Source organism: Miscanthus floridulus, chromosome 19 (assembly GCF_019320115.1).
Source record: "Miscanthus floridulus cultivar M001 chromosome 19, ASM1932011v1, whole genome shotgun sequence".
NCBI lineage: Eukaryota > Viridiplantae > Streptophyta > Magnoliopsida > Poales > Poaceae > Miscanthus > Miscanthus floridulus.
Genome location: NC_089598.1, coordinates 22,938,103 through 22,954,328, shown reverse-complemented (window position 1 = coordinate 22,954,328; position 16,226 = coordinate 22,938,103). Strand labels below are relative to the sequence as shown.

The following is a 16,226-nucleotide window of genomic DNA, read 5'->3' as shown; positions in this document are numbered from 1 at the left end:
ACTATAGAAGGGATTGTAGCGCCTGTGTGGTTAGGCTTGCATGCCACCCCCAGCCGTATATGTACTCTTGTACACAATATGGAATACAATCACTAATTTCAATCTTCTTACAGTTTCATCCCCACCTATACTATAGAACTTTGCCTAAAAATTCATGAGGGTTCCACGACTTCGGTATGGGTAGGAGCCGCCACATTGCAGCTCTATTGCACCAGCCTGTTGCATGTTACAGTAGCATTAAGATGGTGTGCAGGACCCACTCGACTAGCATTAAGATTTTTGCTACTTGAGCAGCTGCCACCTGCCAGAAGAACAGCTCGTGAATGGAAACAAAACAACATGGGAAGACCGATTTTAAAAAAACAACAACATGGGAAGAACAGGATTTGAAATGCGCATCCGGCTTCCACTCGCCTTCGCGTCACATGCTGACATGCATGCATGGTAGCATTCAGCTCGGCAGCACCTGCAGCAGGCAGTTGCTAGTCAACTGTGCCAGCACAGCACCACTTGATGCTATTATGCCAGTGATCCATGGCCCGGTAGGCCAGCAGTGATGATGTGTTGTTTATCTTACGAGACAGGCCTGCACTTTGTTTGTCTGCTTTCACCTGTTTTTGCAAGAGTTTCAGAGGAGTTGAAGTGCAGCTGAAACAGAGTGGAGTGGATGATCTGCTGATCAGGACAGGTTCTCAACTAAATCTGTGTCCTGAAGTGATGAGTAAGACAGACTTTCTTGACTCCGATTCTTTCCATCATTCAGAGTCAGAGACGCTAACAAGATTTGAGGCCATGTTCTGAAAACACTGTTCTGGCTAAATTGTTGTGAAAGTAGAACACTGTTCCAGCTGAAAAAAGAAGCCGAACAAGCCGGCTTTAAAGAAAAACACTGGAGTTCTAATTTAAATCCATCACCATCAACCTGGCCAACCAAAACAACCATTCTTCTTTATTATTCATGACTCATGAGTGGCTTCCAAGATCCTCCACCTCTGTTCAACCTCTAAAGCAAATCACCAAGAACGAATTCCTCTTACTCTGCTAAGTTTTTGTCAGGCCAATGCAATTCCTGCAACACATTTTTTTTCTTTTTATTTATACAATTTCCAGCTTGCTTTGCGATCACTACAGTATCAATCTATCGAAGAAACAAAACAAAAGGAGACAAGAAATCAAACAAGGAATAAAAAAATCCAATCTTGTGTGTGTTGAACCAACGTGCAAACCAAATGCGGATCACGAATGGCTTCCCTGCCTCCCGCCGGCGACCCAGAGGATCGCCGCCCAAGGCACCGACGGCGGCCTCTCTTCCGCTACAGACGAGACGCCACTGTCCCCGGAGCCACCTGCCTCGACGTCGCAAGGCTCCTCGTCCCTGCGGTGCCTCTTGCAGCCTGAGGCCATCGCCGGCCACCGGAACGACGCCGCGCGTCTCTCACCGGAGGATTCTGCCGCGGGGCCGGGGCCGTCGCCGCAGCGCCCGTCGGCGTCCGCGGAAGCTGCGGCGGCCTCCGTCTCCCACGCGCCCGCCTTCTTGGGGCACCCGAGGTCGCACGCCGATAGCGCGTGGCGGCGGCGCGACGACCTCGAGCTCGCGGGCCTCCTCTTCGGGGTCGCCTTGATGGTGACGCGGAGCGCGGCGTGGTCGTCCATGACGTACTCGTATGATCCCATGGACAGGCACCGCCTCTGCCCGAGACTTCCCCTGTCATTGCCACCGCTGCTACCTGTGCCGTCGGCCACGAGGTCCCTGGCACTGGCATTGCCGTCGACGCACCTGAGCTTGCCCAGCTTCACCTCCACGATCTCCTCCACCGCGTCCTCGGGTGACTCGTCGCCGTCTCTGGCTCCCGGATCACCGCCGTCTCTGGCGGCCGTCTCGGCGAGGCCATACGAGTGGTGGTGGAGCAGGAGCAAGGACGACGATGACGGGGACGGGCTGGAGTAGTAGTAGTCGGCCTCGGCGAGGATGCTGCCGCGGCAGAGCGGGCACGTGGAGTGCGAGAGCAGCCAGGCGTCGATGCAGGGCACGTGGAACGCGTGGCCGCACGTCGGGAGCAGGCGGAGCTTGTCGTCGTCGGCAAACTCGCAGAGGCAGACGGCGCAGTCGAACGGCTCGCTGTCGTGGTCCTTGGCGGCGGCGGCGGCGGCGATGGCGCGGTAGGGGAAGACTGGCAGCGCGTCGATGAAGGCCTGGTCGACGCCCGCGTCGTGGGGGTGGAACAGCTGCTGGAGCTGGCCCTGGAACGCCGTGGGGCTGCTTCCGTTCGGCGCCGCGGCGGCATCCCCGACCCGGCGCCGCCGCCGCCGCGCCTGCCGCAGGCGCAGCAGGTTCTGTGCTAGCAGGTTGAGCAGGCCGAAGATGAAGAAGACCATCGCCAGGATCGCAATGAGGAGGAGCACCCCCGGGCTCAGCTTCCGCTCGATGGCGGGAGACCCCGGTGGCGGCGGCGGCGGCGGTGCAGGAGAAGCGTCCATTTCTCCCCACCACACCAACGGTGAGTGAGCACGGCCACCCGCGACGCCGTCGACGACGACGACGAAGAGGAACGTGACGTGTTTTGTTGTCTCTGGGAGACGCGACATGGCGATGTTAGGTTTGATCTCCCACCAGTTAGGCCCAACGGCTTTTTGGGCCTTGTTCTCGCGCCCTGATCAGGGGCGCCCAACCCTACATGGTTGGTGGGCCCCCGTCGCACAGCGCTATAAAGGAAAGGTGGGTGCCGGGGCTCGCAGTACGAGGTTCACCGCGCCGCCAGTCACCCCACCGACATCCTAACCCTAACCCGATCTTGAGAAGGGGCGCTGCCAGCGACGGGAAGCACCACCGACGCCGGCAACGCCACCCCGACGCACACGCCGCCGCCAAGGACGCCACAGTGCCGACTCCTCCCTCTCCACCGAACATCGCTGCCGGCGCGCAGATGGCGTCCGCCAACGAGATCCCGGCCGGTGCTTCAACCACTACGGCCTTCGATGGTCTGCTACCTCTCACTCCCCTTCTCTCTGCCTCTCATGTAAATCTTGAACATGTATTCTATTCCTATGCAAAATATCCCGATCTAATGAATATGACTAAGAGAAAACCAACAATGGTACCGGAGCCACGGTTAGAGAAAAAATCAGATCGGGGTAAGAAAGGAAATGAAACCGACCGATCTGATGCGGATCGGGAAAAAGAAAATAGAAAGAAGAACCCTAGACCTAAATCCTTTCGGATAAGAGAAGAACCCTAGACCTAAATCCCTTCGGATAAGAGAAAACCCTAGACCCAAATCCGAAAGAAGAAAGAAAGGAAAGAATATGAACGAACCCTAACCCTATTTTTCCATTCGGATGAACCCGAAAAGAACAACTCAAATCAGAAAGGGGAAAGTGGAGGACGGATCTACCTCGTCGTGCGTCGGATGAACCTTCGCCGGCGCGGGAGAAGAAGCCGAGCCGGGGGCGCTGGCTCACCGGGCTCGGCCAAGGAAGCGCCGCGGCCAGGCCGCTCGACGGCGGCGTGCTCACCCGTTGGGGAGCATGCGCGCCGGCGAGGGGGCCGGCGACGGCGCCGAGGCTCGCTCCACCGCCCGCTCGCTCGTCGCGCTCGCTCTCGGTTGCGACTGCGCTGCGCGGAAGAGAGAAGAGAGAGTGTGGTGAAGAAGAAGAGAGAGAGAGAGCAGGGGCGAATGCGCTAGGGTTTCCAGGCCACCGGCCGCGGCGACGTTTTTTATCCGGCCGAAACGGACGCTTGGCCGTCGGATCAAGACGGACGCTCGAGATTGGATGGGCCAACTCGCCGGCCCAGGCGGGCGCGAGCGCGCGCGGCACTTTGCCGGCCCAGGCCCAGGTTGCGGCCTGCGCACGCGCGGAGGACTGGGCCGAGGCGTTTTTTTGCCGTCTTGGGCCGCGCTGGGCTGAAATGAAAGAATGAAATTTTGTTATTATTTTCCAGGAGTAATTTCAATGCTATTTTGATGAATTTGAATGATTTTGATACAATTTTTCTGTGCAAATTTTATCCAACGATATTTTGCTCAGAAAACAGTGAATTTTTTTAGTGCTTCTGGAAAATAATAATATGAAAAAATTATTAATGTTTCCGCTGTGCATGATAATTATTGTTCTCTTTGATTAAATTTGAACCAACGGGATAATTTAATTTGAAGAGAAATTAATTTCTGATAATTTTGATGAGATTATGATGTTGTTATTTTCAGACCAACGTTGTTAATAACAATATTATAATTTTTGATTCATGAGAAATTATGCATTAATTTTACTTCTGCCCAACGGTGATGTAAAATGTTTGCATGGATGAATTATAAGTTTTAATTTGACCAACGTTGAGTTAAAGCATGGAATTTTATGTATAAATGTTTCTTACTTACTCTGGTGTGATTTCAGGAGGCAAATGCATTGTGAACATTGCCAACATCCCGACACTCAATGGGACCAAACACCATGTGTGGCGGAAGAAGTATGAATTGGAACTTGCGTTGGGAGAGGTCGATTTTGCCATCACCTCACCATGTCCTACGGAGCCAGAGGACCCGGTGAGAGGTGAAAATGAATCTAACGCTAATTTCGCTGCTCGAAAGCGTTATCATGCTGAAATAAGAATGAAATATGACCTTGAACATAGGCAATGGACTCTCTCCAACCGCAAGTGCCTGTTGGTGGCCAAGGCCACCATAGAAGAACAGATAAGGGGCTCAATCCCTGAATGTGCTACTGCCAAAGAATATCTTGAGAAAATCAAGAGTCAGTTTACTGGATCTACCAAGGCCACAGCAAGTTCACTGATTAAGAAGCTTGTGAATGAGAAATTCACTGGTGGTAGCATAAGAGAGCACATTTTGAAGATGAACACTACGGCATCTAAGCTAAAAGAAATGAATTTGAAGGAGGAGGATTTCCTGATTTATTTGATTTTTGCTTCTTTGCCAAAAGAATATGACACATTCATTGTGAACTACAATATGCAGCCTGAAAGATGGGGCATAGAAAGACTCATCTCAATGTGTGCTCAAGAAGAGGAGAGAATAAAGTCCTCACAAGGTGAATCCGCTCATTTTGTGAAGGATAACAAAAGAAAGAACTTTAATGGCAAGAATTCTAAACCACAAGGGAAACCTAAGTAGGATAAGACCTCTTCCTCCAATTCACAGGGAAAGAAACCCCAGGATTCTAAGAATCAGCAGTATGGTAGAGCTGAAAAAGATCAGTGCAAGCACTGCTTCAAGAAGGAACACTACAAGATGGATTGTCCAGACTTCCTGAAATCTCTGCTAAAGAAAGGTGATGAATTTATTACATTTGTAGATGAATCCCTGTATTTATGTTACGATACATCCACTTGGTGGGTTAATTCAGGTGCAACTACTTATGTTACAAATTCCTTACAGGGGTTAAGTGGGACGAGAACCTTGTAAAGAGGAGAAAGAACGATTAAAGTTGCAAATGGAGTGCAAGCCAATGTTGAAGCCATTGGAGTTTTTTCTTTAGAATTGAATAATGATTTTGTACTTAGACTTAAAGAAGTACTTTATGTTCCCTCTTTGCGTAGAAATTTGATAAGTATTTCGAAACTTGATGATGATGGAATTGATTGCCATTTTGGTGATGGCAAGTGTAAGATACTGGTTAATAATAAATGTGTTGGTCTTGCCTTCCGACAAGACAAGCTTTATTTATTATCTCTTGCTGAGAATGCGAATAATGTATGCGATGAGAATGTGAATGATTCCCCATCTGCGGATGTAACTAAGAAGCGAAAGAGAATTGATACTGTCTCTTCGAAATTATGGCATTGTCGCTTGGGCCATATTTCGAGGGGGAGAATGGAACGATTGGTTAAGGAATCAATTCTCCCGCACTTAGAATTTTTAGATTTAGAACAATGTATTGATTGCATCAAAGGAAAGTATGTCAAGAAAATTAAGAAAGATGACAAACGAAGCACAAGAATTTTAGAAATAATCCACACAGACATATGTGGTCCTTTTCCTGTAAAAAGTGTGGATGGTTATGACTAATTTATAACATTCACAGACGACTACTCTCGTTATGGCAATATTTATCCAATTACAGAAAGATCGGAAGCATTTGATAAATTCAAAATATTTAAAGCTGAAGTTGAAAATTAGCACAATAAGAAAATCAAGATAGTACGATCAGACCGAGGTGGAGAGTACTATGGGCGACATACCCCATATGGCCAAATTCCTGGACCATTTGCAAGGTTCCTATAGGAAAATGACATAGTTGCTCAGTACTCCACACCGGGGGAGCCTCAGCAGAATGGAGTGGCTGAAAGACGTAACCGTACCTTAATAGATATGGTAAGAAGCATGATGAGTTACTCCACATTACCAATTGGTTTATGGATGGAGACACTGAAAATCGCCATTCACATACTTAATCGAGTACCAAGTAAATCGGTGCCTAAAACACCGTATGAATTATGGACAGGAAGGGAACCCTCACTTAACCATTTGCGTGTGTGGGGCTGTCCAGCTGAGGCAAAAGTGTTTAACCCAAACATAGGAATGTTAGACTCCAAGACAGTCAGCTACCATTTTATTGGCTATCCAGAAAGATTGAAAGGATATCGCTTCTATTGTCCTGACAGACATACGAAGATTGTAGAAACAAGACACGCTGTGTTCTTGGAGGATAACATGATCAGGGGGAGCATGGTAGCACGAGAAATCATCCTACAGGAGAAGCGGGTACATGTACCCACTCCGATGGTTGACGAACCATTCTTCACGCTACCTGCTGCTGTTGCACCGACAGTGCAGGACACTGTAGTGCCAACACTTGTTGCAAGTTCTCCTGTGGCGACAATGAATGAACATGAGGAACCTGTCCTTGAGGAACCTATCATTGAGGAACCTATAGAACCAAATGTTGCACATGAGGAAGAACAACAACAGCCCAATGTGGAACAAGTGCCGGAGGCACCTAGAAGGTCTCAAAGAATAAGAAGATCAGCTATTACTGATGACTATGAAGTTTATGAAACAGAAGAATGTCAGATGGGGGATGATCCCACCTCATTTGAAGAAGCCATGAGAAGCGACCACTCATCAAAGTGGCTTAAGGCCATGGAAGATGAATTGAAATCAATGAGTACCAATAAAGTTTGGGACTTAGAAAATATTTCTAAAGAAGCCAAAACAGTAGGCTGTAAATGGGTCTACAAAACGAAATATGACTCCCAAGGGAATATAGAAAGATTTAAAGCGCGACTTGTGGCGAAAGGCTTCACGCAAAGAGAAGGGATTGATTACAATGAGACGTTTTCTCCAGTCTCATGTAAAGATTCCTTCAGAATTATAATGGCACTTGTAGCCCACTATGATTTGGAGTTACATCAAATGGATGTAAAGACGGCTTTCCTAAACGGGGATTTGGAAGAAAATGTCTATATGGCACAACCGAAAGGTTTTGTCATAAAAGGAAAGAAAAATATGGGATGTCGCCTGAAGAAATCAATCTACGGATTGAAGCAAGCTTCAAGACAGTGGTATTTGAAGTTTGATAGAACGATAAAAGGTTTTGGGTTTGAAGAAAATGTTGAGGACAATTGCGTTTATGCAAAGTTCAAGAATGGAAAGTACATATTCCTAATTTTGTATGTGGATGATATCTTGCTTGCTAGTAGTGATATCAATCTACTAATGGAAACAAAGAAATTCTTGTCCTCAAACTTTGATATGAAAGATCTCGGTGAGGCCTCGTTCGTTTTAGGAATAGAGATTCACCGAGACAGGAGAAAAGGGGTTCTAGGATTATCGCAAAAGGCATACATAGAAAAGGTCCTGAAAAAATTTAGTATGCATGCGTGCAGTCCTTCACCTGCTCCTATAGTCAAGGGCGATAGATTTGGGGAACATCAGTGTCCCAAGAACCAATATGAAATTGACCGAATGAAAGCGGTACCGTATGCTTCAGCTGTTGGAAGTTTACAATATGCTCAAGTGTGTACACGCCCTGACTTAGCTTTTGTTACCGGGTTACTTGGCAGATATCAAAAGAATTCAGGAATTGAACATTGGAAATTAGTGAAGAAAGTCCTGCGTTATTTGCAGGGTACGAAAGGCCTCATGCTTACGTATAGAAGATCTTATACCCTGCAGATAGAGGGGTATTCAGATTCTGATTATGCGGGAGATAAAAGAAAATCCACGTCAGGATATGTATTTACTCTCGCAGGAGGGGCTATATCGTGGAAAAGCTCCAAACAAATCGTAACTACATCCTCGACAATGTATGCCGAGTTTGTAGCATGCTATGAGGCAACAGGGCAGGTGAATTAGCTGAAGAAATTCATACCTGGATTGAAAGTGATTGATAATGTAAATGAACCACTGAGATTGTATTGTGATAACAATTCAGCGGTACAGTATGCTCACAATAATAGGTCAAGTGGTGCTACCAAACACATTGACATAAAGTACTATGTTGTGAAAGATAAAGTTTGGGATCATATAATAAATCTTGAGCATATAAGTACAAAGAAAATGCTCGCGGATCCGCTCACAAAAGGCTTACCACCCAACGTGTTTAGAGAACACGTAGCCGGCATGGGTTTAAGGGAAAGCCTATGATTCCTGAACATACGAAGGGCCCAAAGAAAGTTTACATTTCAAAACGGAGAAGTGTATTGTGCCTGTTAGTCTAACGGCACTAATTGCTGTGACAATGAGACAGTTCTATGCACTAATCTGTGATGAAATAGGATGGAAGTAAGAAAAATATGAATTGAAAGTTTTGAGTATGAAATTAAAGAACGAAGAATAGATGAGAGATCAAGGGGGAGAATGTTAGGTTTTATCTCCCACCAGTTAGGCCCAACGGCCTCGTGCCCTAATCGGGGGCGCCCAACCCTACATGGTTGGTGGGCCCCCGTCGCACAGCGCTATAAAGGAAAGGTGGGGACCGGGGCTCGCAGTACGAGGTTCACCGCGCCGCCAGTCACCCCACCGACATCCTAACCCTAACCCGATCTTGAGAAGGGGCGCTGCCAGCGACGGGAAGCACCACCGACGCCGGCAACGCCACCTCGACGCACACGCCGCTGCCAAGGACGCCACAGCGCCGACTCCTCCCTCTCCACCGAACATCGCTGCCGCCGCGCAGATGGCGTCCGCCAACGAGATCCCGGTCGGTGCTTCAACCACTACGGCCTTCGATGGTCTGCTACCTCTCACTCCCCTTCTCTCTGCCTCTCATGTAAATCTTGAACATGTATTCTATTCCTATGCAAAATATCCTGATCTGATGAATATGACTAAGAGAAAACCAACAGGCGAGACCACGGCGTGGAGTGTGAGTGGGGTGGGGCGCTTTGGCCTTTGTTTGGGAGTTTGGGACCTGGGAGAGGGTTGGTGACGGACACCATCACACTGACACCGACGGCGATGCAACAGAGTGGCGGAGCGGCGATGGTCAAAGGGTTCGTTTGGGTGGGGATCCAAGGCTGAGGAGGCCAGTGGAGTTGAAGTCTGCATCTCTGCAACCAGATACTATGCCCGTGTTTAGTTCACCAAATTTCCAACTTTGACACTATGCAAAAAGAAGATTCTCCGTCACATCAAACTTACGGTACATGCATAATCAAAAACTAATTGCACAGTTTGGTTGTACTTTACGAGACGAACGTTTTGAGTCTAATTAGTCAACGATTGGACAATTATTACCAAATAAAAATAAAACACTACAGTGTTACAACTTCCGATGGCGCCAAATCTGCCAGCGAACTAAACGGTACCTATACTACTCGCGAACTAAACGGGGCCTATACTACTCCTAGTATTCAGAATGCAGAAAGCCTGCACTGCAGCTGCAGGCTGCCGGTGCCGGCAGCAGAACTTTCTTCTGCTTGTCCTGATGGGTACTGTGCGTGCCTGCAGTGCAGCCAGGTTGCTGGAGTAGTAGTACTATCAATCTATCTGTAAAGCCGCTCCGGCTCTGAACGGGTAGCATAGCAAAGGCAAAGCAATAGAAGGGCGAGCCGATCTTACGGTCCGTGGTTAGCTCCTAAATTTAGTAGTTTTTAGTTTTTTTTAGTAACTTTTTTTGTCAAACGTTATGATTAAATGTGACTAAAAAAGTTTTAGTCTTCTCTAGTAACTCTGGAGTTACTAAAAGTGACTAAACCATTTAGTAGCTCCTAAAGTTGAGTAACCCAAACCAAACACCCCCTTAGTAAGAGTTATGACTCGGCCAGCAGAGAGTCAAGAGACACCCATCGTGATCGTGGTCGCGCGCGAACCAGATTGTGCATTGTTGCTGTATTAATTATCGTCGTGGCCCTCCAAACACGGGGCTAAGGGTGTGTTTAGTTGGGGAGGTGAAAATTTTTGGGTGTCACATCGGATGTGTCGGAAGGATGTCGGGAGAGGTTTTTGGATACTAATAAAAAAAACAAATTACAGAACCCATCAGGAAACTGCATGACGAATCTAATGATACTAATTAATCAGTTATTAGCACATGTGGGTACTGTAGCACTTATGACTTTTCATGGACTAATTAGGCTTAAAAGATTCGTCTCGCGATTTTGCCGAGGACTGTGCAATTAGTTTTTTTTTCGTCTATATTTAGTACTCTATGCATGTGTCCAAACATGCTCATTTACTGTAGGAGTAAAAAAAAAATTGGAAACTAACCAGGGCCTAATAACATGTCAACAGTGAACGGACGCTGGCCTTGTCGAAAGCTAAGCTGGGACGACGCTGGTGCCAGCAGCACTCAGCAGTACTGTCTGTCTCGGCAGGGTCATTCTGGCCATGTCTCCTCCATGGCCATCTGCCGCCGGCGACGAGTCCTGAACCGTGTTGCGTTTCCCTCAACCTAGGCTGGCTGAGGCTGGCTGGCTGGTGGTTTCGCAGTACGTGGGCCGTGTGTTATTTCTTGGACAAGGCCCGCTACCACGTGCACGGGTCGGCTCACGGGCTAGATCAGTTTTTCCTCTCCCGGACAAGTAACGCGGGCCTCCTCTTGCCTGCCACAGACTGCCGAGCCCATACCACCGAGGGCGAAGAATCTTCAGTTGGCCAGCCCCCATCCCCCGACCCCGCCCTCGGCCCAACCACGTTCTCTGCAGTTCCATCGGTTCCAATCCGCCGCTCTGCCTGCACCGTCCCCCACCTGCCGGCGTCGATCCCCACCCCACCGGCTCCGCCATGTTTTGCGTCCTCCTCCTCGACGAAGACGCCGCCAGCCGCACCTTGCCTTACCGCCCCGCAGTCCCAGGCTATGCAGCTGCTCAGCTTCTACAATTGGGTGATGTCTATGGCAACGACGAGCACAGGAGTCAAGGTCGGAGCTGCGACTGTTGTAAAAAAAAAAAGGTCGGAGCTGCGGCTGGGCATGTAAGTTGGGATCTACTCCTAGATAGTGAGTTGATTTTCTATTTCCGTCAGCGCATATTCTTTGCGGAGAAGGAGTAAATTTGTCTCCATTATGCCATTATGCCAAATGATAAGGTTTTAGGGGTACTACCATTGTTGATTCAAACATCTTGACGCCGATGGCGATGAACGAGCGGAGCCATCTGCCGCTCGAGGAGGAGGCTGAGGTCAGTCTTGCTGTTACGTGCGTCTTCATTTTTTTTAGTTTCCTTTCCAAATTTTTAGTGATCCAGATATAGTCTAAAACATCTTACAGGAAATACTAGGGACTGTCAGGAGCATATGTCCCGTCATGTTGATTTTAGCACCTACTCCATGTTTATATAAATTGACAGTTTTGAGTGGTCACTGAAACTGACCTCTTAGTGTTGCAATTTCATTTCTGTGGGTCTATGAAGATTCCTATACTGTTGTTCACTTATTGGCTCCAAATATGTTCTACGATTGAAGGATTTATTTGTTCCAAATATGTTGTACGATTGAAGGAGTAAGGTTTCTGACAACATGCCATGTTGCTGATGTCCCTTATTTTTTTGCCCCAAACATGCACTTTTATCCTCACCTTTGATAGCTAGATATGTTTTTTCTCCCTCTATAAAAATATGTTTTTCTGTGTTCTGAACTGAGGCAGGAAACATATTCTAATAATGAGCCTAATCATTGACATCTTGCCTACATATAGGTAATGTGCCTATGTGAATAAGTTCGACAGTTCTGTCCTATAGAATTTCTCGATGTTTTTCTTGAACATTAGAGAATAGTAAGTAAAGACAGTCAACTACATTTTACAGCTCTACATTATGCCATTCAGCATGCTTCCACTGTCAAGCTGGAGAAACCAGCCAACGTATATTTGATGCCTTTATGGTTTTCAGTTTGTGCTGAGACGATGGATCAGTTTTTATTTGGTGAAAGAAGGAAACAGGAAGAGTATATACTCAGATCAGCGTCATCGACTAAGGTAATGTTTTATAGCTTTAGTGTGTTTACAAATCTTCTTTGTTGGTTCTTTTATTTGTTACATTCTTCTGTTGTCCATATTTTTTTCCTAAATTGTTTTCCATAGAAAATGGATGCTATGAGTGGCCCACTGAATTCTGCCTATTCACGAAAATGCTTGAATGATGTGATTATCTCAAACCTATTTGTTAAGATATGCATTGTTTTAACTCCGACATATTTATGTGCAGTTGTTAATTCCAACAAATTGTTCCTTTTTTTTTACCTGTACTAGGTTCATAAACCAAAAAACGACTATGCTTGGTAAAATAGAATGCTCCTTTTGTCATATGCAGCCTTTTTGTTGTGCATGTTAGAGCAGATCTCTTTTTTCCAAAGTCAGTAATCTCAGGGTAGAGCATTGGGGAGGAAGAGTAAACGGGATCTCAGACTCAGTTGATACGAATCCATATTAATGAGGGTTGCTTCTAGAAATAGTAATAATTTGTAGTAGCAGTGAAATATGTCAGTAAATAATGGAACGCCTCCTTTGCCATTGGCTTGGTTCAGGGCAGCAACAGATTTTCTTATGGTTCGATTAGTGGTCCACTTTTGTTGTGCATTGCTAGGCTTGCAAGATGAAGTCTATGTAATTCTTCATGCAAGTTTACATGCCCTGTGGTTATTGTACAGCTGAATTTAGTATAATCAAATTCTTCATTGTCTATTGTAGCCTGGGTATGTGAAGATTGTTGTTAGTATGTTTGATGTGCTCCTACTCTAAAGCTAATGCTACTTCCTTACGGTTTAGCATGTTAAATTATCTGCTTCTATGCCATCTGTAAATTTTTCAAACAATAAATTTTATTAGTATCATGGTCGGTTTCTGCATGACCAATAATTTGACCTGAGCCCCTTAATTTCAGAGAAACGATCCAGTAGGAGATATTGGCAGTCAAGCAGCTACCGAGACCACTTATTTGTCTAGCGGATGAAATGGTTCATAATCTATTGAGCAAAGTAAGATATAATCCTATGATTATTTTGATCTCTAGCACTCCAGTTCTTTTATATATTATATGGAGCTACATGGAATTGCCATACTAAATTGAGACAATTTCATTTAAGAGACAGCTATAAGCATTTGTCCTTCATGTACTTTTGACAAAGAGGTAACAGTAACCCTTCACTACTATTTTTTCTTGCACTATTGGCTTTTCTTAAACTATTATCCAGATTTCATGATCTCTTCTTTCTCCAAACTTTTCAGGTGGGAGAAACATGAATGCCCTAGTTCCATCGAGGTTGTCATGCACAGTATGTTATTTGACATCCTAGTGTTTAAAGTGTTTTGAATGAGCACTAGAACATATTTTCTAATTAATTTTACCTATGAGTTACTGTAGGTAACCTGCTCGTCAGGTGCCAAAAGAGCCCAAATCCTTGTGTTATGAAGCTCAGGCAAGCAATGAGCAAAAGCCTCAAGAAGTGTAGCTTAGCTCTTGCATCTTCAGTTCGTAGGGAAACTATTGCCAGTGTCCTAACCTGTGTTCTTTACTGTAGGGAACCTGCTCTGCAGGTGCCAAAAGAGCCCAAATCCTTGTGTTATGAAGCTCAGGCAAGCAGTGAGCAAAAGCCTCAAGAAGTGTAGCTTAGCTTTTGCATCTTCAGTTCGTAGGGAAACTATTGCCAGTGTCCTAACCTGTGTTCTTTTCTTTGAAACAGGGAAGTTGAATTGCTTAAGAACCCACAGCACAACTTCCCCCTGAGCAGCCTTAGACTATCGACATTCGACTGATTCTAAAAAAACATTTTCATTTACTGTTTGGTTGTATGATTATCGCTGGCTGGTGCTGGTGCTGGTTTGGGCTGGCTGGTGCTGGTTTTTTTGTGAGAGAAAAACACTGTTGGCTGGTTGAATAAGCCTGGCTGAAACCAACAAGCGAACATGGTGAGGTTGAGCCTTTGTGCCCCAATAGTATTTAGAATCTGTAGCATAGACAAGCAATAAACCCATGGGCTTATGCAAGTGTTGAAATCTTATAGTGAGTTGAGATACCTGCTTATTTTTTACAGACCTGCAAATCCTGAGTGCTAATGCAAATGTAATAAATTCACAACTATTGTTAGCTGTCTCAAATCTTGAAATGCTTGACCAAATTCGTCCTCAACCATAAAAAGTGTTCTACAAACCATGATTAATTTTTGTTTGGAGCATAAATAATTGTTGACCGAACACAAATCCTTGTGAACAAGAACAAATGTTGTTGTGACAATAAAAATTCCATTGTTTGAACCACAATGTTTTCTGTGTCAGATTAATAAATCCTTATGGACAAATTAATCCTTAACCATAAAAAAAAACATTATCAAACTACAATTGTTTCATGTGTTCCACCATCAAATACATATATGACTAAAGGATAAAAAGGCGTATAGATTAATTATCTAATAACCAAATCTGAACTAGCCAACAACTACCAAGTGTGCAAATTTATCGTCTATTCTTCCTTTCTGCCTATAATCATCCTGGCTACAAAATCACCTTGTTCCGTAACCTGACAAAAAGAAAAAGACGCCATGTGGTGGACGGACGGGTGGACGAGAAACAGGGGCGGCGCCTGGAGTAACAGGGTGTGTTTGGTTCGAGGAATGAGGTGGTTCATCTTCTTCTCATTCCTCATTTTTTTGTTTGATTTGTGAAATAGAATCGTTGATTCATCACCACATTATTTCTCACAAGCTAATAACTAGTATATGCACAGTTGATCCCACCAAAAAAATCATGAAATGAACTCATGATGTGATTTCACAAACCAAAACCAAACACACCAGAAGTGGGTGTCTGGCGCCTTTGCGTGTGCGGGAGAGGACTTGGGTACCACCCCAGGATGCAAGTTCAAACTATTTTGGGTCATTGGGGTGACCCAAAAAATTGATCAAATGAAAAGAATGATATTTTAGTAGTTTGAGGAAGGTGGAAAAATGAACTAGAATGGTATTTGACCGTGATTAGTTAGGTGACAAGAAAACACCATTGCCACTTGCACCCCTAGTACCACGGTACCAAATAACTACAGCCGAATATATAATATATACGGTCCCATTCGCTTTGCTGAAAAAATAAGCTGAAATATTGTTCCGGCTAATTTATTGTAAGAGAAAAACACTGTTCCAACTGAAAAACAAGCTGAAAAGTACGGATTATGTATGTATGAATTCACGAACTCGACCAGAATAGCTAGGTACCGCCCGCCACTTATGCTATGCCATCACTTCTGTTATCCGTGTCTGAACTCCCTCCAAAGCAGACCCGATGAACAAAAGATATATCATCTTCATTCCCAGCATCAAGCGGAAGAGGATGATCAGTCAGAGAAGTTGAGGAAGAAGCGCGATGCTCCATCCGGAGGAGGAGGAACAAGCGCCATGGCTTCCCCGTCCCTGGCTCTGTGGCCGCTGTCATCTTCTTCGGCGAATCTGTTGTCGTATATACGCGGTGGAAGCCTGACACAGCGCCTGCTTGCCGCGAACATCCCTTAGCTGGTGATACTGCAGCTTCGACCGATTGTAGCCCTTGTACTCTTTGTGGCAAGCAAGGCAGCGCACCCACCTGCCTTCCTTCTCGCCGAACAGCCCCAGTCGGGTTCTTCCATTCTCAACCTCATTCCTGCATGAATGCATCCATGACACGAATTTAGATTAGCAAACAACTTGTTCTCTCTCTCTCTCGGACACACACACACAAGTACCGAATCCCAAGCAAACACGGTCTCTCTCTCATATACTACTGGCCAAAATATATATAAGTATCGAATACCAAGCAAACACGTACGTTGTCATTAATTAAGACTTACCAGAATTCTGGGAAGTACA

At 45.7% G+C, this 16,226-nt stretch overlaps 2 protein-coding genes across 6 annotated transcripts; one reads left to right on the top strand and one right to left on the bottom strand.

Annotated features, from left to right (window-relative positions):
• Positions 1–1,236: 1,236 nt before the first annotated feature.
• Positions 1,237–2,478, bottom strand: LOC136525282 (RING-H2 finger protein ATL46-like). Its single transcript, XM_066518284.1, has one exon. The coding sequence runs from the start codon at positions 2,476–2,478 to the stop codon at positions 1,237–1,239; it is 1,242 nt and encodes a 413-aa protein (XP_066374381.1).
• Positions 2,479–11,116: 8,638 nt separating this feature from the next.
• LOC136529509 (uncharacterized) lies at positions 11,117–14,410 on the top strand. Of its 5 annotated transcripts, none has more exons than XR_010777343.1 (7): positions 11,117–11,372; positions 11,487–11,578; positions 12,287–12,372; positions 13,277–13,370; positions 13,485–13,522; positions 13,621–13,667; positions 13,757–14,410. XR_010777343.1 is itself a non-coding variant. In XM_066522578.1 (7 exons), exons 1-4 carry the CDS (start codon positions 11,257–11,259, stop codon positions 13,290–13,292), a joined length of 303 nt encoding a protein of 100 aa, XP_066378675.1. In that variant the 5' UTR covers positions 11,117–11,256; the 3' UTR covers positions 13,293–13,370; positions 13,485–13,522; positions 13,621–13,667; positions 13,757–14,410. The 5 variants fall into 5 exon arrangements, 3 of the variants coding, with proteins under 3 accessions (XP_066378675.1, XP_066378676.1, XP_066378677.1); XM_066522578.1 differs by having other exon boundaries at positions 11,494–11,578; XM_066522579.1 differs by having other exon boundaries at positions 11,494–11,578; positions 13,481–13,522.
• Positions 14,411–16,226: the final 1,816 nt, after the last annotated feature.